General features: G+C 38.2%; 2 protein-coding genes and 1 long non-coding RNA gene across 3 annotated transcripts; 2 read left to right on the top strand and 1 right to left on the bottom strand.

Moving 5' to 3' along the window:
- Positions 1-1,631: 1,631 nt before the first annotated feature.
- Positions 1,632-2,115, bottom strand: LOC137746741 (uncharacterized). The gene has a single exon (XM_068486751.1). The coding sequence runs from the start codon at positions 2,112-2,114 to the stop codon at positions 1,647-1,649; it is 468 nt and encodes a 155-aa protein (XP_068342852.1). The 5' UTR covers position 2,115; the 3' UTR covers positions 1,632-1,646.
- An 892-nt stretch (positions 2,116-3,007) lies between these two features.
- On the top strand, positions 3,008-6,405 carry LOC137746947 (disease resistance protein RUN1-like). The gene is made up of 6 exons (XM_068486953.1): positions 3,008-3,091; positions 3,275-3,337; positions 4,212-4,413; positions 4,521-4,768; positions 4,915-5,766; positions 6,211-6,405. Exons 1-6 carry the CDS (start codon positions 3,008-3,010, stop codon positions 6,403-6,405), a joined length of 1,644 nt encoding a protein of 547 aa, XP_068343054.1.
- Positions 6,406-14,610: 8,205 nt separating this feature from the next.
- LOC137747671 (uncharacterized) lies at positions 14,611-16,280 on the top strand. Its single transcript, XR_011069986.1, has 5 exons — positions 14,611-14,893; positions 14,994-15,087; positions 15,207-15,594; positions 15,718-15,818; positions 15,985-16,280. It is a non-coding gene; the product is annotated as an uncharacterized lncRNA (long non-coding RNA).
- Positions 16,281-25,266: the final 8,986 nt, after the last annotated feature.

Raw genomic sequence — 25,266 nt, 5'->3', positions numbered from 1 at the left:
ATCCGGTTTAACAAGTATTCCCCTTTCAGAATTCTTAAGAACAATTCGATTTCGGGATAGGTTCGGCAACTATTCAAGCTAAAGAGAATATTCAGATTCAAAGTGTTTCTGTAAATATTAGCATAGATTCGATTCCTTTAGTTTAAATCAAGTAAAGTCATCAAAATCTAATAGCTTTCAATTCAACAACCACAAATCAAAAAGCATTCCAGCTGATAGCTACACACACCAATCGCAATCCATGCATATATACAAATCAGAAAAATCACAAATTCAAAACCCTTGCTCCCAAATTAACCAATTCCCTTAAAAAAAAATGAAAACCAATGAAAATGGTTCCAAAACTTTAAATTTTTATAAAAAAATCATCCTATAACTTTATTTAATGATAAAGACAAATTAATAAAAAAAACAAAAACAAAGCCTAAGAAAAGCGCGTGCAATGCTTCACCACCGCCTCATCATTCTTCATCTCCTCCTCCATCAACTATTCTCTCTACAACAACGTCTCTCTCCCTCCTCTTTCTCTCTCACAATGCAGTACTGCTATTATATATTATATTGATCAATGGCCCTAACGAAATGAGGTAGGTTCCGTAGATTTATAAGGCATGAGTTTCAAAGAGTTGCACAGAAGATTGGCCAGAGGGGAAGGTACCGTTGCAGGTCTGCGTGATTACGATGACTCGTGCCAGCTTGACTCTAGTGGTAATGGCATTTTGCGTGACCACAAGGTTTCAAAGTTGGCTGCATTTAACTACATATATAATTATTAATTAATCATCGTCTATGACAATTACATATTGTAAATATTAGATCTGCATGTATGTACATTTGCGTATGGGTTTTCTTCGTTGGTGAATTTTTCCAATGTTGAGCAGCTTGAAATTAAGCCACCAATATCTTTACTCTCCTTGGCTTTAACCTTTAACAAATTTGTAGTTTGATGGTTATTTTTGTATTCGATTTATTGATTTGATTTGCGTTATTTTTTTATTTTGCAGTGAAAGAAGTTAAGACTGTAGGTGGAGGAGAAGAGGAAGCCGCATATGTGCGGATAATAGAAGAAAATTAAGTAATAAGCGTAGAAAGCTCAAAAATTGAAGATATTCAAAGAAAATTTGATGATGATCGAAGAAAATTAGAAAAAGAAAAGATGTTTGGAAGGTGAGAAGATGCCGAGAAAATGAAGGAAAATGAGAGAGTAGAATGATTGTTTAAGAAATAGTCATTGCACGTTAATTCGTATTCAGTTTTAGAAATAGTATCTTGTTTAGCTTCAAGAATAGTATAGTACCGTGTTCAGTTTCAAAAATAATATAGTATTCGTATAAAGTTTTAGAAATAATTAGTATTCGATTTTTAGAAATAGAGTTCAATTTAAAAAATAAAATACTAACATCCTATTTTAAAAATAATGTAGTACCGTTCGGCTTTAAAAATAATGTGTAGTGTGTGCATAGACTCGCGCATGTCAGTTTTTGTATTACTTTTTTTTATTATTATATTAAAATTTTGTCATTTTATTTAAAATATAATCCTTTTTTTATTAAATAAAATTATAAATAATTTTTTATTAAAATAAATTTAGCCAAGCACTTTTTATTAAAACTCCTGAAAATTGAATTAAATTAAATTGAAACCTGCTAAGAGGAGTGGCGGCCCTCGCAAGCGGGACTCTCATCGAAGTTCTTAGTGGGGTACTTGACGGAGACCGTGCCGATCTCGAACACCAAGTTGTCGCCGCTCGACCGGATTCCGGTGATCGGCTGCCACCGGAAGAAGGCCCGGACGCTGATGCCATTGATCTTGGTGATTTTGCCCACGACGATCTTTCCGGTGATTTTCTTCGAGTAGGTGGCCACGTTGTCGGAAGGGAGGGTGACCGTGCACGCGCCGCCGAGGTCGACGATGAAGTCGCCGGTGGTGCGGTTAATGGTGTAGTTCTTGACGGCGGTGGGGAGGAGGCCGATTGGGAAGCCGTAGTTGGTGAGGTCGGTGTGGGCCGGAGATGGGCTCGGTTTTGGGTTCGGGGTGTTCGGGTCAGCGGTTAGGGGGGAGATGAGGAGGAGGAGGAGGAGGAGGAGAGAGAGGACGACGAGAGATTTTGCCATTGTTTTCTTTAGTTTTAGAGATATTTTTCAGAAGTGAGAAGAAAGAACTCGGAAATATTCTTTTATCTTCCAACAGACTTGGACCTCTCCGCCAACAGTTCATTGTTATAATCTATTGGATGGTCTCTGTCCTTTTCTTCCTGGCCGGCGGTATGTCTGTTTCTTCACGTCCAGTGCCAGCAGCAGCATGTACTGATATACGAATTCAACTTTCAGGGCGCGAAGCAGATGTTATCTGATAAAACGCAAACGTTATCTCAAATAAGCAGTGTTGATGAAGGTATCAGTCTGATAAAACAAAAATTTCGACGTGGAAGGGTTCTTGTCATCGTTGATAGTATAGACGGAGTGGAACAAATCAATGCAATAGCAGGAAATCATGATTGGTTTGATCCAGGAAGTAGAATTATTATAACGACGCGAGATGTACATTTACTAACGCAACTTGACAAGACATATATTTGGCTCAGAAATTGATTAAAGGAGAAGCTCTGGAGCTCTTTAGTTGGCATGCATTTGGAAATGGTTGGTCTAATGACGGATATCTTCAACTCTTTAAAATGGTTGTTTCTTACTATGGAGGTTTGTCACCAGTACTTGAAGTTTTAGGCTCTTTTTTGTTTAAAAGAACCATAGCAGAGTAGAAAGGTGAATTGAAGAAATTGAAAAGAACTCCTGATAAAAAAAAATAATAAAACCAGTAAAAATAAACTTTGAACGACTAGATGACACACAGAAAGTTATAATCCAATAAAGAAACAAGATATATGTCACAAAAGTGTAGATGGATGTGATTTTTTTTGCAACAATAGGAATCGGTGTCCTTCGTGAACGATGTCTTGTAACTGTTGGAACACAACAAGTTGACCAATATGCATGATTTGCTTAGAGAAATGACCAGAGTAATCATTTCTGAAAAATCTCCTAATCATGCGGAAAGATGGAGTAGGTTTTGGAACATTCATGAGGTCACCGATGTATAGCGAATTAAGTACATTTTCCGATAAAATTTTGGATTAATGCAGTATATGTCTATTATACGTCATTAAGCAACATTCATGTGTATATGTAGTTGTAAAAAGAAAGCTCAATTAAGCAAAATCACGTTATCATATGCAAACAAAATCCTTTTCTTACTCAATATAACCTTTTGTTAACAGGGAACTAAAGAAGTTGAAGGAGTTGCTCTATATCAAAGTTCCAACAAGGCTGGTTTCAGTACAGTACGTAGCATTTGCCAATATGAAGAAACTGAGGTTGTTTTAGCTCAGCTACGTACAGCTCAATGGAAAATACAAACATCTTCCCAAAGAGTTAAATATGGTTGTGCTGGAATGGATGCCGTTTGAAGTCCATACCAGATGACTTGTTTAATCAACTAAGACTAGTTGTTTTGGAGATGTAGGGTAGCCAACTGGTACAGGTTTTGCGATGGGTTCCAAGGTACAATAAATTACACATGATGATGTTCTGTTTCTATTTATTTTTGGATTTCCTTCTGGATCTTACTTTTGGGTAGTAATTTCAATTTTCATTTGGTTTGTGAAACAGCCCCTTGAGACGTTGAAAATAATTAAGAGAACTGAAAGTAAGTAATTTAACCAAACTCACTGAGGTTCCAGGCTTGGATAAGTCATTAAACTCCATGACATGGATTAATATGCAAATGTGCACCAATCTCATAGCTAATTTCAGGAAAAACATCCTAAATGTATATCTCTCTGTTCCATTGCCTTTCTATCACACAAAAATGCACATGTACATGTGTACGTATACATATGACACTTGCATTGTATATATAGGGATGGACTTCTTGCGGATTTGGTGGTATTTCCCACCATGGGAATTATATTCCTGATTGTTTTGCGTTTGTCAACGATGGCAATAAACTCAGTTTTAATATTCCCCCAAGTGATGATCGTAATTTTCAAGGCTAACTCTATTCTACTTTTACCACTCAGGCAATAGATTTGATCGTCGTCGTCCTCTTCTTCTTGCCATTACTATCGTAAATAATACCAAGCACACTGAGTTGCGGGCCACATGAGTAGTGAATATTGGATGGATCTAATATTTGAAGACAATTATCTTTGGCAGGGACAATTATTGAACGATAAGCTCGATTTGCAATGTCGGGATAAAGTTGAAGTTGATATAATTTTTGCGGAATCTGATTTTTCTGAGACATTGAAGAGAACAGGGGTTAGTCTAGTACTGGACAAACCTATGAAGGAAAATATGCATTATCTGGATTGTGCTGCTTATTTTTCTAACCCACATCTATCTCGGTTCTATGAAAGTGAGGCAGGACCAAGCCATGACGCATTCGATAATAATCATCCCAGTAATCAAATGAGAATTACTACATAGTGAAAGCATCATTTGTCTAGATTAAGTCGCATTCAGATTGGTTCTATGGTGAGCCAAGAACAGGGCGGTGCTGCACTGTCATCATCAAGCTCATCCACATCATCACATATCTGAATTCCTGGACTACAGATCATTGCCAACTTCATTATCAGCAAGTATTACAAATAGCAAACTGGCACAATGATGTTTTAAAATCCATACCAGATGATTTCTTTGATCAACCAAGACTAGTTATTTTACAGATAAGGAATAGCAAACTGGTACAAGTTTGGGAGGGCTCCAAGGTACATCGATTACACGTGATGATGTTATGTTTCTATTTGTTTTTGGATTTCCTTCCCCTTTTTTTTTTTTTTTTTTTAAATTTTTTTTATGAGATATTTCTTTTGGATATTAATTTTAATTTTTTTTTTATTTTGTGCAACAGTAGCTTGGAAGCTTGAAAATCCTTAATCTCAGTTATTGCCGTGAATTAAAAAAATCACCAAACTTTTCAAATCTCCCAAATCTTGAAGAATTGATATTGGAATGGTGTGAGAGTTTGTCCGAGATTCACCCCTCCATTGGTCATCTTAAAAAACTTTCTTTGGTGAACCTCAAAGGCTGCAAGAATCTTATTTCTCTTCCTGGGGATTTCTACAAGTCCAAATCCGTTCAGACTCTTGTTCTTGATTTTTGTTGGCAATTCAGTGAATTGCCCGAGGATTTAGGGAAGATGATATCATTGAGAGTACTTGAAGCGTCTGCCACAGCCATAAGACAAGTACCGCGTTCCACAGTAAGATTGAAGAATCTCACTCATTTATCTCTAGCGGTTATGCAATTGAAGCTTCCTTTGCAATTTCCCAATTCATTACACGGCTCAGATTCTGTGCGAAATTTAGATTTCTCATGGTGCATAATAAGCGATGATGCCTTACCCAGCCTTACTGGTCTTTCAAATCTTGAAAGTTTGCGGTTAAATAACTGCATTAGCCTTCATACCCTACCCAGCTTCAGTGGTCTTTCAAATCTTGAAAGTTTGCGATTAAGTAACTGCCATAACCTTCGTGCAATCTCCGATTTACCAACAAATTTAAAATTTCTGGATGCGTTTAATTGCTCCTGTTTGGTAACAATGCCCAAATTTTCGAAAATGTCGAGTATGAGAGAACTGGATGTACATAATTCACACGCACTCACTGAGGTTCCAGACTTGGATAAGTCATTAAACTCCATGACATGGATTGATACGAGGGACTGCCCCAAACTCACGGCTGATTTTATGAGGAACGTCCTAAAGGTATATCTCTCTCTCTCTGTCTCTCTCCCTCTTTAATTTTCTTCCTATTGCGCACATGCACACAAACGCACATGTACGTGTGTGTGAGAGAGAGAGAGAGAGAGATATATATATATATATATATGTATGACACTTGCACTGTATATATAGGGATGGACTTCTTGCGGATATGGTGGCATTTCTCTCAATGGGAATTATGTTCCTGATTGGTACGAGTTTGTCAACGATGGTAATAAAGTCAGTTTTGAAGGGTTGACTCTGTTATGCTTTTACCGCTCAAATCTTGATCAGTCAAGCCCTTATATCAAATGGAAAGATGGTCATCCTCGTGCTAGTATTGATATAAATAATACCAAGCATACTAAGTTGCAGACATGCATAGGCAAGAAAGATTGGGTTATAAAAATGCGCAATATTGTATCTAAAAAATATTTTCTTTGGCAGGGACAAATATCGAACGATAAGCTCAATTTGCAAAGCAGAGATAAAGTTGATATAACTTTTGAAATGCCAAAGACATTAAATACATTTCATTATGTCTCAATTAAAGGAACAGGGGTTAATTTAGTATGGGGCAAACCTATGAGGGGGCGTTTGTTGCATCGGACTGTCTCGGACTGGATTAGCTGCAGGGACTAAGCTGGACTGGTTTAGACTAGACTAAACTGGACTAGCTTAGTGAAGCGTTTGGTGCAGTGTCGGACTAAGAAGTAGGGTAATTAACAAACTATACTATTATATTATTTAATACATATTATAATATATTTTTTTTATTATTGATTTAACATTTTTCTTTTTTTCTTTTCTTAAAAACTCTACTCTCTCTGGAAACTTCTCACTTCTCCTCATTGGCTCTGTCCCAATCCCTCCTTATCACCCTCTTTCTCCTTCTCTGTCTCTATATCTCTCTTCGTCCCCAAACTTGTTTTCTCTATCAAAATTGTTTGCAGAGATGACTGGAGCAAAGGATTGCCATTGCAAGTCTACAACAGTGTTTCGTAACTCTGTTACTGCACTGTCAATCATTTCACGAATTTAATTGCAAGCTAGCAACGAAAGATGCTATATTTCTCTATTCAATTAGCCAGATTCGAAGTGAGAACTTTATGCCAAGCTATTAGAACATCGTTCATCTGTGCGATATGGGTAGCAGTTAATAAATTTTTTTTTCTTTCAATTTTGGTGGTTAGAGTTTGAGATTAGGCGGTGGGTGTGTCCGCGCGGTTGTGAGCTGCAGTTGTCCCCCTGACTCGGGCCATGGAAGAGCAAGCGTCGCCGACTGCATGGCCACGGTTACAGTTCCGTAGAAGAAAGAATGGAAAGCCCAGGGAATGGAAGTTGGGATTTAGCAAGGGGAAGCTCGGGTCTTGTTGTCGGCCTCGTCTTCATATTAGTCCCACTTAATACGTAGCAAAAGCTCGGGACTCGTTAACGAGGTTTAGCGAAGCGGAGACCGCCTCCTAGTCGAGGCGAGTCTCATTTACTTTAGTCCAGGCCCTTACCAAACGTAGGATTATAATTCTACTTAAGCCAGTCCAAGCCTGTCTTACTTAAGGAGGTGTAACAAACGCCCCCTGAAGGAAAATGTATACGATTTTGGTCATGATGGTAGGTTTTTGATCCAGAGGCACAACCAAAGTGGTGATGCATCGTCATCATCACATGTTTGAGTCAGAGCCGTGTTGAATTAGTGGCCAAGTGGACATGATGATGTTTGTTGAAAAGAAAAAAAAAGGTGGACAACATCATTGTGTCTTCCTTGTTTTGGGGAGGAAAAAAGGGAATTGGTTTTTTTTTTTTTTTTGTCTTGACCCATGGGAAAAGCCACGGATGGCTTTGGGGTTTTAATTAAAGGATAGCAATTATCCTCATTGTTGAAGGGAGAGAGTGAGAGCTGAAAAACAGAGGGCAGAGAAGAAGAAGAAATCTGGAGCAGCAACCCCATTTCGAAGAGAAGAAGGTGCTCTTCTCTTTGGTTAGTAATCATCCATCAAAGTAATTGTAATAGCTTTGAGCTTTGTATAGAGAAGAAATTAATTACTATATTTTCTTCTCTATTTGTTTCTTTGGTGTGTGAGAGCTTTTGGGTGTATTGGGGTTAAGGGTTGTGAGATTGCCAACACTTTGTAAACTCCCATTTGGTTGATAGTGGATTATTGGGTGAGCTCCTACTGCTCCGAGGACGTACTCCAGTTACACTGACTGTTGAGGAACCTCGTTAAAATCTTGGTGTCTTTTATATTTTGTTCTTGCATTTTATTTGATATATTTCCTGTGGGTTAGCTTGAGTTGGTTCCAAAAATTGATTTGGTGCTATCCTAGCACAACAATTGGTATCAGAGCACTGGTTGCTCTTGGGTACTGTCTAGTTGCCAAAGATGTCAGACGGGCAAGATGAGAATCCTTTTGGAAGCAGCTCCGGGTTTGCAAGAACTACGGTGCAAAATGCAAAGTTCGAAGTGGAAAAGTTTGATGGCACAAACAACTTTGGGATGTGGCAATGTGAGGTTAAAGATGTGTTGGCTCAACAAGATCTTCTTGCCGCCTTGGGAGAGAAGCCTGAAGCTATGTCGAAACTGGAATGGGAGAAATTAAATTTGTGGGCTTGCTCTTCAATTCGGTTGTGCCTTGCAAAAACTCAGAAGTATTTTGTGATGCGGGAGACTTTGGCAAGTGTGTTGTGGCAAAAATTGGAAGACAAGTATATGACGAAGAGTGCAGAGAACCGGCTACACTTGAAGAAAAAGCTCTACCGCTTCCAATACAAAGAAGGTACAAAAATGATTAGACACCTTGATGTTTTTAATAAGTTGATTGCCGACTTGTTAAATTTAGATGAGGATATTAAGGATGAAGATAAGGCCTTAATATTGTTGAATTCCTTACCGGACTCTTATGAGCATTTTGTTACCACTATTATGCATGATAAAGAAACTGTGAAATTTGAAGATGTGTCAAATGCCTTGATGAATTATGAAATGAGGCATAGAGATAAAAATCATGATAGTACCTCTGAAGCTTTATTTGTTAGAGGTAGATCATCGGAGAGGAGATCCTCTTCTAGCAGGAAAAAATCACAGTCACGACCTAGAGGAAACTCTAAAGGTAGAAAACCTTTGGAAAGGAATGAATGTGTCTTTTGTCGTAATAAGGGTCATTGGAAGAAAGATTGTCCTAGATTGAAGACCAAAGGCAAAGAAAGTTCTGAAGCTAATGTTGCTGAGGTTGAAACAGATTTTTCTGATTTTTCTTTAACCACTTCCTCATCATTTGATTGTGCTACTAAGTGGGTGTTGGATACGGGTTGTACTCATCATATGACTCCTCACAAGGATTGGTTTTCAAGCTTGAAAGAGTTTGATGGCGGTGTTGTGTTTATGGGAGATGACAATCCTTGCACAACAAAAGGGATTGGTACAGTTCGTTTGAAGTTGCATGATGGCATGGTTAAAGAGTTGACAGGTGTTCGGTATGTACCGAATTTGAAGAAAAAACTTATTTCTTTGGGAACTTTGGAAGCTAAGGGCTTCAGGTTTCATTCAGATGGGCAGACATGGAAGGTGACTTATGGTGCACTTGTTGTGATGAAAGCTCCTCGATATGGCCATTTGTATTTATTGCAAGGAAGCACTGTGACAGGTGAAGCATCTGTAGTCTCAGAAAATATGGGCACATCCGATTCTGATACTACTAGACTGTGGCATATGAGATTAGACCATGTCGGTGAGAAAGCACTACAAGGGCTTGTGAAACAAGGTCTTCTAAAAGGTGCCACGACTTGTAAGCTTGATTTCTGTGAGCATTGTGTCTTGGGGAAGCAAACTAGAGTGAAGTTTGGTACTGCTGTACATCAGACGAAGGGCATTCTTGATTATGTGCATTCGGATGTTTGGGGTCCTACAAAGACTCTATCTTTGAGTGGTAGACATTGGTTCGTGACCTTTGTTGATGATTATTCAAGAAGGTCTTGGGTCTACACTATGAAGCACAAGAGTGAGGTGTTGAGCATTTTCTTAGGTTGAAAGAAAATGGTTGAGAACCAGACTGGGAGAAAGATTAAGATTTTGAGATCGGATAATGGTGGTGAATACACATCCGGCCCTTTCTTTAAAGTTTGCAAAGAGGAAGGGATTGTGAGACATTTTAGTATCCGTGGAACTCCACAACAAAATGGAGTTGCAGAAAGATTGAATCGAACCTTGCTTGAGAAGGTTAGATGCATGTTGTCTCAGTCGGGTTTGAGCAAGTCGTTTTGGGCAGAGGCAGTTACTTATGCATGTCACATCATCAACCGATTACCCTCAGCTGCTGTTCAGGGTAAGACGCCAATGGAGGTATGGACTGGAAAACCTTCTAATGATTATAATTATATTCGTATTTTTGGTTCACCTGCTTATTTTCATGTAACTGAAAATAAACTTGATCCTAGAGCCAAAAAGGCTATCTTTCTTGGTTTTAGTAGTGGTGTCAAAGGTTACAGGTTATGGTGCCCGGAGATGAAGAAACTTGTAATCAGCAGAGATGTGACATTTGATGAAGAAAATATGTTCAGAGACTCTGAAAAGAATGTGAAAGATGTCCAACAGGTGGAGCTTGAGAAAGTTGCCTCTAGTACTTCAAATCCTATTTTCGCTGATGTCGAAGCCACTACAAGTGAAGAAGTGGGAGACCATGAGGATGTTGAAGAAGTTGAACTTGAAGATTCTATTCAAGTTGAAGAGCAAGTTTCACCTCAAGAGTCTATTGCTAAGAACAGAGGAAAGAGAAATATTACCAAGCCAGCTCGGTATAGTGACTATGTTGCTTTTGCTCTTCCTATTATCACTGATGAGATTCCATCCAATTTTGAGGAAGCCATTGAGAGTGAGGAAAAGGAGAAGTGGTGCAATGCCATGGGTGATGAGATGAATTCTCTTTTGAAGAACAAGACTTAGGAGTTAGCTAAATTGCCTAAGGGTAAGAAAGCTATTGGTTGCAAATGGATGTATGCCAAGAAGGAAGATGCTGATGAGAAAAACAATGTGAGATTCAAAGCAAGATTAGTTGCTAAAGGGTATGCACAAAAGGAGGGCATTGACTACAACGAAATATTTTCTCCAGTTGTGAAGCACTCCTCAATTCGTATTATGCTAGCTCTTGTTGCACAATATTATCTTGAGCTTGTGCAACTCGATGTGAAAACGGCTTTCCTACATGGTGATTTGAATGAAGAGATCTATATGTGTCAACCGGATGAGTATATGGTGAAAGGGAAAGAAAATTTGTTTTGCAAGTTGAAGAAATCACTTTATAGCTTGAAGCAATCTCCAAGACAATGGTATTTGAGGTTTGATAAATTTATGAGAAGCCAAAATTATTCTAGAAGTCAATATGATCATTGTGTGTACTTCAAGAAGTTACAAGATGGGTCTTTCATTTATTTGTTGATATATGTTGATGATATGTTGATTGCCTAAAAGAACGTTGAAGAGATTGAGAAATTGAAGAAGCAAATGAAGAATGAGTTCGAGATAAAGGATCTTGGTGAAGCAAAGAAGATCCTTGGCATGGAGATCACTAGAGACAGAGAGAAAGGTTTGGTATGCTTGAATCAAAGACAATACCTTGAGAAGTTGATTTGGAAGTTTGGAGTTCATGATTCAACCAAACCGGTTAGTACCCCTTTGGCTCCTCATTTTAAATTAAGTTCTCTACAGTGTCCTAAAACTGATAAAGAGAAGCTGCAAATGAAAGATATACCATATGCAAATTTGGTTGGTAGTTTGATGTATGCAATGGTATGCTCTAGACCGGATATTGCTCATGCAGTTGGCATGGTGAGTCGATATATGCATAATCCAGGTAAAGAGCATTGGCAAGCAGCTAAATGGATATTGAGATATCTCTATGGTACTCGAGACGTTGGTTTATGCTTTGAGAGAGATGACTCTGGTATTGGTCATTTTGCAGTTGGATATGTTGATTCAGATTATGCAGGTGATCTAGATGGAAGGAAGTCTACTACAGGCTATGTGTTTACTATGGCTAAAGGGCCAGTTTGTTGGAGGTCCATTTTGCAGTCGTCTGTTGCTTTGTCTACTACAGAGGCTGAATATATGGCAGTTGCTGAAACTATAAAGGAGGCCATTTGGATACATGGGCTGATTAGAGATTCGGGGGTTGATCAGAAGCAGGTGGAGGTGCATTGTGATAGTCAGAGTGCCATTTATTTGGCTAAGTATCAGGTTCATCATGCGAGGACCAAGCACATAGATGTGCGTTATCACTTTGTTCGTGAAGTTGTTGGTGAAGGAGAAATCATTCTCCAGAAGATTCCAACTAAAGACAACCCCGCTGATATGTTGACTAAGGTTGTTGGTGTAGCCAAGTTTGTTCATTGCTTGAACTTGGCTCACATTTTGCCTATATAAAGAAGGCGTTGAGCAGTAGGAGTTTTGGAGAATTGGCTCGGCATGAGTTGTTCTCTTGCTAGTGTTTGGGAGTGATTTTTTGTGTCAATTGTGTTGGTTGGCTTATCATGACGTTTTCGGAACTTGGCCAAGGTGGAAATTGTTGAATTAGTGGCCAAGTGGACATGATGATGTTTGTTGAAAAGAAAAAAAAAGGTGGACAACATCATTGTGTCTTCCTTGTTTTGGGAGGAAAAAAGGGAATTGGTTTTTTTTTTTTTTGTCTTGACCCATGGGAAAAGCCACAGATGGCTTTGGGGTTTTAATTAAAGGATAGCAATTATCCTCATTGTCGAAGGGAGAGAGTGAGAGCTGAAAAACAGAGGGCAGAGAAGAAGAAGAAATCTGGAGCAGCAACCCCATTTCGAAGAGAAGAAGGTGCTCTTCTCTTTGGTTAGTAATCATCCATCAAAGTAATTGTAATAGCTTTGAGCTTTGTATAGAGAAGAAATTAATCACTATATTTTCTTCTCTATTTGTTTCTTTGGTGTGTGAGAGTTTTTGGGTGTATTGGGGTTAAGGGTTGTGAGATTGCCAACACTTTGTAAACTCCCATTTGGTTGATAATGGATTATTGGGTGAGCTCCTACTGCTCCGAGGACGTACTCCAGTTACACTGACTGTTGAGGAACCTCGTTAAAATCTTGGTGTCTTTTATATTTTGTTCTTGTATTTTATTTGATATATTTCCTGTGGGTTAGCTTGAGTTGGTTCCAAAAATTGATTTGGTGCTATCCTAGCACAACAAGCCGTCCATACTTCATACTTCTTTCAAATTTCAAGTTTCCCTCCGTAGCAACCGCGGCAGTTATTTTTCCGGGTAATTTAACCGAAACATCAAGGGTAGTCCGGTCCAGAAGCACGAAAATTATCTCTCTCTACACTGACACTGTCACTCTCAACCGGAAGTAATGGGAAGCTTGTTGGGAGGAGAGACCCAAATTCTGAGCAAATGGTCGTCCGCTTTCTTCTTCCTCAATCCAAATTCGAACCTCTCTCTTTACAAACCCTCCAAATCCCCTCGCCTTCTCCGCACCTTCGGGATCATGGCCTCCGACGCGTTCGTCAAGGGCAGCGTCCACCCAAAGGGCGTCGGCGTCATCACCCTCGGGCCCCCCGAGCTCTCAACGCCATGAACCTAGGTTTGTAGACAAACACACACACACACACACACATATTTATATATGTATATATCTGTATATGCTTTTGATTTGGAGCTGATTTGAATTTTTCAACTTGAACTTTATGGCATCGTATTGATTACAAATCTATGTTATTGCATTTGTTATAAGACGAAATGTTGGATTGAAATTTCAAAGAAGTTAGCCTTTTTTCGAAGAATTTTGTGTTTCTGTTTAAGTGGGAGTTGTTGGAAAATGCAGATATGGATGTGGAATACAAGAGCTATCTGAATGAATGGGAATCTGACCCAAATGTGAAGTATGTTCTTGTTGATAGCCGCTCGGCTCGTGCCTTTTGTGGCGGTAACGCCCAGAATTCGTATTTGAATAGTTTCTTATCTTTCTTGGCAATATTACACTTCCATTTTAGCATGTAGTTAAATAAGTTTTTCTAGATATGTATGTTTAGTTCTTTCGGCGGTTATTTTTGTTTTTGGGTCTCTTAGGTAAGGTTTTGAGAGTGACCGATCATGGTAAATGCAGGAAAGGATATTAAAGTGGTTGTTACCAAAATTCAAAAGGACAAAAACACACCTGTTGTGCCGAAGTTTTCTACATTACGCTTTGCTTTGAACTAAAGTTGTTTCTTGTTTAGATGCTTATGTGATGGATTGTTGGTCTTTGATGTTCGTGCTGTTTCATGTCATGTTTATTGTTTCACTCCATTGTTCCTTTTTGTGTTGTTTTTTTTTCCATATAGAGATAGATGGTGTCCGTTAAGTTGGCACGTTGATTCATTGATAAGTAATAACCCAGATTTAGTTTACCTGCAGGCGGTGATGTGAAGCAGATCATGGCCAAAAACCAACCACCGAATATGATTGAGGTCTAATTGTGTCCTTTAAACTATATATAATAACAGACTTAGATAATATAAGATGACTTCCTTCACTACCATATAAGATGTAATTTTGGTAATTTTCGTAGTGAATAGATTTACAACTAGCAATACGATTGACCCTTGCAAAATCATTGATGATTAAGCCTTAATACAAGCAAGCAAGCCCCTTTTAACAAAATTCATGCATTAGAATCGTAATGGTGTATTTGTTGATAAGCCTAAAAGTTCAAAGTGAAAATCACTTATATGAGCTCTGCAATTTCTTTAATTGCTTTGCGGATTCAATCTTGTATTTATTAATGTTCAATACATACGATTATTTTTTTCTTTTGTAATTTCATGTTTGACATTCTCAGGCAACCTACAACATCTGGTCATTTGTTTAGTCTTGACTTTGCTTGAACTTGAGTAATATGATTTGTATTGGTTGGAGAGGATTCATTTCTTTTCTAAGCTACAATTTGTAGTTTTCTTAAGATTTGAGAGGCTACGGATATGATATTTGTGCTGCATGTTTTTCAGGTATTCACTGCTGAGTACTCCCTAATATGCAAAATCTCTTTGTACAAGAAGCCCATATAAGCTTCATGGATGGCATAACAGTGGGCTTTGGTATTGGCCTATCAGGTCATGGTCGCTACCGGATCATTACAGAGGTATTATTGCCTTGTCAGACAGAGATTGTCAATGTTGTCAATTACATTGCAATTGCTTTTTGAATTTTGTGTGTCAGAACTTTGTATGGATACATTTCAGAGGACTGTTCTTGCTATGCCAGAGAATGGAATTGGTTTGTTCCCAGATGGGTTTTCACATATAGAGGCAAAGAGTCCGGGAGGAGGATCTGCAGGTATGCCTTTTCTATCCTCAGATGCAATTTCCGATGCTTTAGTGGGGTTAACTTTAGTTGGCATCATCACATTGTCCAGTGCGTTCGTTGAGATAAAAGCAACTCCATTGATGATGCAGTTCCCAGGATCCCCATCATGACATTGAAACAACTGTGCTGAAATTCACCAGCAACCCAGATTCTGAAGCGCAACTCAAGACTCTTTTACCTCAAATAACTTCAGCATTTGGTGCAGATAAGTTGGTTCTCGAGACAATTGATGAACTTAAAAAGCAGCATCAGAGTTCAGATGCTACTGGTAAGTTTGTCAATGCCATTTGTGTATTGAGCGGCTTGTATGTCGCTGTCAAGTATTTTGTATCAAATTGTTTCTATTGCAGTGGTGAGCAGGCCAACGAAGCTCTTTAAGGTCTTGGAAAGGGTGCTCTGTTTTCACTTTATTTGACACAAAATTATTTCGCTAAAGTTGCATCCATGCTTGGGAAAAATGACAATCAATTATCCACAGTGAGTCTGGACTTTCTACTTTCTCGTTTCTTGCATCACATGGTTGCATCCTTTTGATAGGTTTTGCGTTGCAGTATTTCAAATTTTCAGAAAGTAACATGTGCTTTACTTGACCAATACCAGTTAACTGGTATGATGAAACTGAATATCGCGTTGCTATAAGTTCGTCTTTACAGAATGATTTTGCTGAAGGTGTACGGCAGTTTTTGGTGGACAAGGATCAGGTTCGTTAATTATGCTCAAGATTCCTTACTATAAGATCACTTGCTGACGGAGTTGCTGCAACATAAACCATTACAGCCTCTAATAGACCTACAGTTATATAATCATCTTACTTTCTGTATATCAGAACGAATCTTTATCTCTGGCTTCTGTTTCTTGTCAATGCAGAATCCGAAGTGGAACCCGTCAAAGTTAGAGGAGATGAATCAGAGTGAAGTGGAAGCTCTCTTCGAGCCATTGAGCCCGAACATCAAGTAGTTGAGTATGCGACTGACTGACTGGCATGTGAAAACAGAACCATTGAAACATATTTACCATTGTGGAAAATTAAGTTAAATGAAGCTACAGGAGAAGAAAGCACTTTCACTTTCAGTTGGACGTTTTTGTACTGTGATGTGGTTAACTAACATTGTGATTCTCCTTACATTAAATGGCTCAACTACTAAAGCTTGAGGTCTTTTGTACCCTACAACTTATTCATGATTAAGTTGAAGATAATATCAATGTTGATTGGTGGTGGGTTGCATTTCTTTCTTCTCTGATCATATCCTCCTCTTGGATTTTTAAATTTAGTTTTGTGTAACAGTTGCTTGGGAAGTTGCAAATTGTTAGGATGCCAGATGGCATCATCTTGTGGTGACAAGTAGAGTTGAGTATTAGTATAAATAGTATATTGTAAGAGAAGAAAAGGCAATTAATGAAATTGTATTGTTGTTCTGTTACTATCTCTCTGTGCAATTGTGGAAGATGTAGAGTAAGGTTCTAACAAAAATCATTAATTTTAGTCATACACATGATCTAACAAAATCACCGAACTTTTCAAAGCTTGAAAAACTATATTTAGATTAGTGCGAAAATCTTCAAGCAATCCCTAATTTACCAACAAATTTAAAAGACAAGACGATTATATTTGGCATTGACATATATCGAACAATGAGCTGATCAGTTTCCCAGCCGGGGATAAAGTTTTTATTGGTGTGAGGCGGATTGACATTGCAAATGGTGATTCTGTTAGCACGAAGACAGTAGGGGTTAAACACTTGCCAAGGAATCCAGCTGTCCAAGAAGCATACATTAGTTATAGCTCCAATAAGATTTGCGTCGTTATTTACATATAATCATATCATATTTTATATGTAAATATTATTAAATATTGTTACCAATTTATATTATAATGGATCGAAAGCCTCCGCAGTTTCGTGCTAGTTTATTTCCGCTTCACCCTGTAACGCCAAGAGACTCATTGCATGCAATTTGCAGCCTGTACTCCAAGTCCAAGTCATATAAAAAGACACTGTTAGCCCCCTCGTCCTTTCAAAACGTTGTTTATACATTGCCATCCATTTGGTTGTATTATATGTTAGAGGAAGTGAAGGTAAAAAAGTTCTACATAGGTGAAAAGAGAAATTTTACAAGGGTTTATAAGAGGTTGGACTATTCTCCATATTATCAATTGATTTTATAATTGAATCTCAATTTTTTTTTAATATGGTTCATTTGCCTAGTAACAAAAGAAGTTTAATCTTATTGCACATTACGCCGGTCCCCCATATGCCACCTTGAAATCAGTAAGAATTATATTATAGCACCTGTTAAAAGTTAATACAATGATCCATCACGATTCTAAGTTTGAATCTTGTAAATGGTTGAATCAGTTACCACCCATCTTGAATAGTTGTTTTTAATTATTCTTTCACATTTGGATTCACTTTTGTTTATTATGTAGTTGTTGCTATGCTACTTCTCAAATGCTTTCACATTTCAACTAAAAATAATGTATTATTGATGGTTGGGATGTAATGACCGCCAAGAAGTTATGTTTTATAATGTATTCGATAGTCTTTGTTTTCTCATGTTCGTTTCTTTCCTCTTTTCCTCTCTCTTACTCTTTCTTTGCACCTTCCCGGCCTATATTGTTTCTCAAGTCCATACACCAACATTATCATATTATAAACTTTTGTTTTTGTTAACTGAAGGAGCTTGATTTGTGTTTAGGTATTTCAATATCATCTGTCAGGCAACACAAACACAACCACTGCCATTTTTTCAGCCATGATCAATTTACTCCATATATTTTATATACACGAAACTTCGAATCTTTATAGTAATTTTGAAAAATTTAACTTAGATAAATCCCTTTTGTAAAAATATAAATATTGTAATAATCATAACAAAGGCAGTGTCTCACTTTCGCTCACTATACGAAATTTTTTGAAAAATTTAATTTAGACAACGCCCTTTTGTAAAAATAAAAATATAAAAATGTAATAATGTGAAAAGGAATCATTTTTTTTTTAGAGAAGAATGCCAAAATAAACTTAGTCAAATAGAGAGACGTGTAATCAATAACATCACATTTAATTATGGAGTGATCCTTTTCCACCGTCCATATCCATCAGAAAGATCTAAAGAAACTCTTTTAAAGAAGGAGGCAAATTGTCAGCTCTCCCATTACCATGCCTTTTTCATCCTTTTTTATATTATATGATCACGGTTACACAACGTTAATATTTTATATTGATTTTTTTTATAAATATAATAAGATAAAAAGTAATAATAATATAAAATATTGACGTAGCTGAACTAGGGCTGGTGTGACATCCCGTCCCGGAAATATCGAAACGTACATTTGAAATTACAATTTTACCCCTAGTTCGTTACATTTACGTGTAGTGTTGTGTTGTGTAGTGTTGTAGGACCACACACACACTCACACACTCTCTTTCTCTCCCGTGATTCCCTCTCCCTCTGTCTCTTTTCTGTCACTTCTCTCTCTCTCTCTCCTGAGCTCCATCCATTCTTCTTCTTCCTTCTGAAAACGTACGGACAACACACACATCACCCAAACCTTGATGGATCGAAGAAACTAAGGACACCATCGAACTCGTGAAGCTCGTACGAGTGCAACCATACCATTTTCAGGTGAGAAATCCTTCGTTTTCGTGTCGATTCGAGGTATTCCGATTTCGAGTACTGTTCATGAAAGATTAATCTAGTTAGTTTTTGGACTTTTGAAGCTTGTAGATGTGTTAGTGAGGTCCCAAGGAGCCTCGGAGTACTTCGTTGGAGAAGTTTGGACGTCGGGATCATCGTGTTCAAAGTTGGCCGGAGCTGTCGAGGCTTTTTCCGGCAAAACCACGGCGAGTTAGGGGTCGAGACAGGTATGGATGTGTTCGTCTCGTCAATACCTTCATTTTGATATATAGTACGTCGAAAATGGTTAAGAAATGAAGAAGTTATGACACTTTGAAATTTACCCAGAAATTCCGGCAAAACACCCACCGCCGGCGAAACCAGTCCGGCGACGCGAGGAAGAAGACGCGCGCGTGGGCAGCGCGTGAACAGTGCGCGTGGGGGCGCGTGAGAGCTCCAAATTGAGTTCTGAAAATTGTCACGCGTTCGTGACGTCGTGTAGATCACCGTGGTATATTCATACACCCAAATTGAGCAACGTATGAGAAAGTTATGGACGAATGTTTGGTGTATGTGCGTTAAATAACGTCAATTTGGTTACTTTTTGTATAGGTGAAAATTGTACAGAGGAAGAATGTAACCAAGCTAGGGGAGGTTCAGGGACCTATGAGACGTCGATGTGATCAGTGAGTGGGCAGTTATTTTTCAGTATATATATATACGTATGCTTGACGTATTTCCCAGAAAACGTATTTTAAAAGAAATACGAATTATATATCCTGTCATATATGCATCATATTTTAATATGTGCATTACCATAATTATGCATACTGTTGCATGGTGCTGAGGAGGCACAGGTAAGTGCCAGGTAAGCGGTATTCATGTGGTTATGCATTCCTGTTTATTATGCAATGGTAGTTTGAGAGGTTTAGAGAGCTCATAATCTGCACCCCCGGTGTTAGTGCTCCCGTCCAGGGCCAGGGCACAGCCTTCACGTGTATGTTCACCAGCACCGCATGCTCGTCTTGGATCCAAGTTAGGTGCAAGCCTGTCGTACAGACCACATTAGGTGGTTCCGACTTGTAGGTGACCCGCGATTTATCGCACAGCTTCACGTGATCGTAGCACTAGAGCATATATATATTACACCCAGCCTGTCGTACAGACCACGTTAGGTGGTTCCGACTTGTGTGCAGATTCAGATATTGAGTTGAGATTGGAGCTCTATCTGCAGCCGTACAGGTCACGTTAGGTGACTCCCGGCTGCCAGATTATATGTTATTGATGTGAATTACGCTTGAGCACTTACATTTGATTATGAGTTTCCGTTGTGGCATATTCTCGAGCATGAATGGCATATTTATGAGCATGAATGATATATCTTTGAGCATGACTGGCATATCTATACATACGTATATATGTTATTTTCTGGGAAACTATACTTGTTTTACAGCGAGGGGTTAGTATATGCAAAAGAGAAAAGAAGGTTTTGAATACGTTCGTTTTGCTGACCCACTCAATTTTGTTTTGCGCCCCTCCAGGTTCAAGATTTGCAAAGGTGTGGTGACTACGAGGAAATTCAACGGTGTTCTGACAGAATGGCCAAAAATTAGGACTCACCTTTGGGTGTTTTATCTTAGAAATTGTATCTTTAAAGCTTCCGTACTGTGTAAATGGTTACGTCACTCTCACGTGACGGCCAGCATGCCCTCCTTCGGGACGGGGTGTGTCAGTTGGTATCAGAGCCTAGTTTCAATCTTGGACATCTTGAGAAGTTCTAGTGAATTCTGTCAGAACTACACCGCCTCGTAGCAAACCACGTAGTTAGAAGAATTTAGTCTCCCTGATTTAGCTGTTAGGGGAAACTATTATTTTGGTGATTCAGTATATTATCAAAAAGGGACATTTTAAGATGGGTTATGAGTTGAATTTGAATCACCTTATGAAATGATGAACCTGAGGGAGCAAAGTGATGGATTAACCAATTGGAAAAGATGTTTTAGATTATGCAAGTCAAAGGAATCTTCCTTTTGACAGAAGGGTTGAGACGACTACCTGGTTTGAGTTATGAACTTGTATCCTGGTGGAAACATGAGTATAATTCGTTGTCACCGAAGGAAACAGCCGATTGAGAATTGTTTAAGGACTTGTTTAAAGAAAAGAATTATTTCCTTTGGCATCTTATGATGGTAGAAAGCAAGAATTTGCAAATGTGAGACAAGGAAAGCTGACGATCAATGAGTATTATAGAAAGTTCTCAAACTTACCTCGTCCCATTCGAATATTGCTGCTATTTTAATTGAAGTGTTATATTGTTTTAGGCTGGGTGGCATAAGGCAGTGGTATTTTGGGTGACCACTATCCATTGTAATTCTTACCAGGAGTATACAAGATGTTGTTGAGCCTTGAGGACTCTGAGAACATGTTCAGCGAGAGTAAAGAAGAATGATAAAAGAATGGGAATCAAAAGAGGACGATAAAGTTAATGATTCGTCATATCAAGAATATAGAAAGATTCAGAACTTCAAAAGAAGTGAAGCTAATTCTAGTTCTTTTGGCAAAGGTTTTAATGCCATTGGTCAAAGTCAAAGTGATAGATGTATTGGTAATCCCAGATCTCAGAGACAAGGTGATTTTGGTAAAGGAAATGTACCTTTGTGCTGTAGGTACAATAATGGACACCTTTAAGAATGTAGGCGAGAAAGCAGTGGACGCTTTACAAGTGGATAGATGGGACATAGAACTGCAAATTATGTCCAAAGCCAACAGAAGCCCTAGCAGTCTTCTTTGCCACAACTGGCGCCGATCCAGCAAGTTCCTGGATCTATTAATTATGGTCAGTTAGGTCGGGGTGTACACGAGCGAAGTATTTACACTAATAGAGGTTGTGGGAGACGACAACAAACCCAGGGATGTGTTAACCACACATCACTGCAAGATACTCAGAATTATTCGGATTTGATTAGGGGTACGATAATTATTCTTAATGTTTTAGCTAAAGTCTATTTGTTATTAATGTAGAAATTTTACGTTATTATTGTTATTGCCTAGAAAGTAGTATTTAAACGCGGTTGAGACGTGTGTATGTATTTCCTAATGAGTGGCAAAATAGTAATATTACACCCTCGAGAGTTGTTGCTTACTTATCGAGACAACGATGATTTATCAGTATTGCGGGCTGCAGACTGTAATATTAATAATTTATTCGTGGATTCGTTAAGCAAGTAAACCGGTAGGTTATCCTATGTTAGTATCGTGCTTATTTAGAGTGCTCAGTAATAGTAGAGTATGTATTGTTGCCAGCTATTTTTGTTTCATTAGATTGTGGATTTCGATGTTATTCTAGAGCATATTATGTTATATACAGTGATGAGTTGCAGACCACGCGAGGTGGTACTGAATGTATGCAAGATATACATGATACGATGAGTTAATTATGAGTTATATATGCAGCCGAGGGCTGAGTTGATTAGAATGAAAGAGTATGAGCTATGTTTATAGCTGAATGTTGACTGGATTATATGTTATTTTCCATCGGTCTGGATGACTAGAGATTACTTTTGTAAGTATGCAAAGTGGAGTGAGGCAGGCCGTTATTTATGCTGTGAGAGCAAAGAGATTATTATCAAAAGGCTGCCAAGGATACTTATCTCATGTGGTGCTAAATGATGTCACTTCTAGTAGTGTGGAAGAAGTGGGAGTAGTCAAACATTTACCTGACGTTTTCCCTGAGAATTTACCTGGATTGCCGCCAGTTAAAGATGTAGAGTTCACTATGGATTTGTCTCCAGGTACAAACCATATATTATAGAATGTTGCCTTTTGAACTAAGAGAATTGGAAATTGGTTGATAAAGGTTTTTATTCAACCTAGTACATTACGTTGGGGGAACCCCAGTTTATTGGTGAGAAAGAAAATGGACGTTAAGGCTGTGCTTTGATTATAAGCAGTTGAATCGAGTAACAATTGAAAACCGTCATCCGTTACCTCACATTGATGGTTGTTTGATCAGCTTCGAGGTGATTGTATATTTTCTAAGATTGACTTGAGGTCTGGATATTATTAGTTGAAGATTATTGGTGAGGATGCCCTTATGATAACTTTCAGGACTCGTTAAGGTCATTTCAAGTTTTGGTGATGCCATTCGGAGTGACGAATGCATCTACTACTTTATGAATTTGATGAATGAAGTATTCCAATGATATCGAGACCGATTTGTTATTGTTGCTATTGAAAAGATTGATAAGACTAGAGCAAAGTATGCTAAACATCTTAAATCGGTATTGCAAAGATCGAGGGAATGTCGATTGTATGCTAAGTTTAGCAAATGCCAATGTTGGATGAATCAAGTAGCATTTTTGAGATATATTATATCTGCTTCAGGTATTCAAGTGAATTCAAAAAAGGTAGCAGAAATTGAGAATTTAGAACAACCACGAATCGTGATTGGGATTCGGAGTTATCCTAGCTTAACAAGCTATCATGGACGGTTCGTGAAAGATTTTTCAGTCATTGCTTTGTCATTGACGAGATTGTTGAGAAAATAGGTTATGTATGAGTGGGAAGGAAATTGTGAGCAAAGGATTCAACAATTGAAGCATTTCCTCACTCATGCACGTAATTTAGTATTCCCAGAAGATTGTGGTAATCATAAATTTTTAGTGATGTTTCTTGAATGGTATTGGATGCATGTTGATGCAAATGTTAGGGTGATTACATACGTTTCACGACAAAAGGAACCTCATGAAATGAATTACCCTACTGGTGATTTGGAAGTCATGATTACCATTCTTGCTGTGAAGTTATGAAGACATTATATTTGGTAAGAATGCAAGATTTTTACGAATCCAAAAAGTCTCCAATATCCATTACTTGGAAGGATTTTGATATGAGGCAGTGAAGGTGGATTGAATTGTTTAATGAACATGATTGTACGACCAGGGTGATCGTAAAATTGTTCTAGCTGATGCACTTGGTGAGAAGACTGCGGTAAGAATTAATGTCTGGCACGCTTGCCAAGATTGTCTTCTTGTGGATTGGAAATCAACTGAAGTAAAGTTGAGAATGGAAGATTGAGAAGAAGTAGTAATTGCTAATTTTCAAGTTAAGTCTTTTTAGTAAGGTCGTACTCAAGACTCAAATGGTTAACGAAGAAAATTAAGAATTAACCAAGGTAAAAAAAAAAAAAAAAAAAAAAAAAAAAAAAGGGAAAAAGAAAGATTGCTGAATTCGAGAATAGGATGGTTATGATTGAACTTGAAGTGATAGTTGATCAATGTACCAAGTTAGTACATTTACTCCAGTGTTGAGTAACAACCACAGTGCAACAATACTTATATGTTTTATGGAGAAGAGATTTGGGTTACGGAACTGCTGAGTTTCTTAAGTATGTTAGTTGCACAATTTCCAAAGTAACGCCATAAGGACCATGAAATGTGTCAATTTTTGTTGATTTGTGGAAGAAATGCTTCTGGATAGAGAAGATTCGATCACGAAAGAGTTTTGGTAGGCCCTGAAACTATGGATGAGTCTTCTCAAATTATTCAGGTGATTAAGTTTAACCTGAGAGTAGCCAGGAATGGCAAAAGTGATTAAGAGTTGAACATGTCACTAATCGAATGTTTAACGTAGATGATCTTATAATTTTGAAGTTTTCACTTTAGAAAAGTATGATCCGGCTGGGAAAGGAAAGCAAATTAAGTCCTAAGTACATCGGACTTTATGTGATCATCGAAGAGTAGGTGAAGTTGCTTGATTTACTTCCAGAGTTTGTAAGAGCATGATGTGTTTCATGATTCAACATTTTTAGAAATTTCATCACGAAAAGAAATAGTGAGATTTGGAAAGGAGATAAAATAAGACTTAAACACATCAGACCGTTTTTGACCACTAAAGGAATCGATGAAGTTGCATACAAGTGGTGATGTCTTCAAAATTGGCTAAGGTGCATAATGTATTATATTTCGATGTGTTGTCACTAGGTGGCAGATTCGTCACATGGAGTTCCGGTGCAACTATTGAGAATTAATCCGGATTAGACTGGTTGAGGAACCGTTAACGATCTTAGATTGGAAAGAGAAGGTTCTGAGGAACAAGATGGTGAACTTAGTGAAAGTTTTGTAGAGGAATCAGTCAGTCGAGGAAGTTACATGGGAGACAGAAGATTGGATAAGGGATTTGTATCCTAGATTGTTCTTTGACCACTAGGGGTCGTTGATTGGTTGTTTTGAATTTCGGGACGAAATTCTATTAAGGAGGGTAGGTTGTGACATCCCGTCCCGGAAATATCGAAACGTACATTTGAAATTACAATTTTACCCCTAGTTCGTTACATTTACGTGTAGTGTTGTGTTGTGTAGTGTTGTAGGACCACACACACACTCACACACTCTCTTTCTCTCCCGTGATTCCCTCTCCCTCTGTCTCTTTTCTGTCACTTCTCTCTCTCTCTCTCCTGAGCTCCATCCATTCTTCTTCTTCCTTCTGAAAACGTACGGACAACACACACATCACCCAAACCTTGATGGATCGAAGAAA

This window comes from Pyrus communis, chromosome 10 (genome assembly GCF_963583255.1).
Source record: "Pyrus communis chromosome 10, drPyrComm1.1, whole genome shotgun sequence".
Taxonomy (NCBI): Eukaryota; Viridiplantae; Streptophyta; class Magnoliopsida; order Rosales; family Rosaceae; genus Pyrus; species Pyrus communis.
Note: the sequence above shows the minus strand (reverse complement) of the source record. Positions and strands in the feature narration are given on the sequence as shown.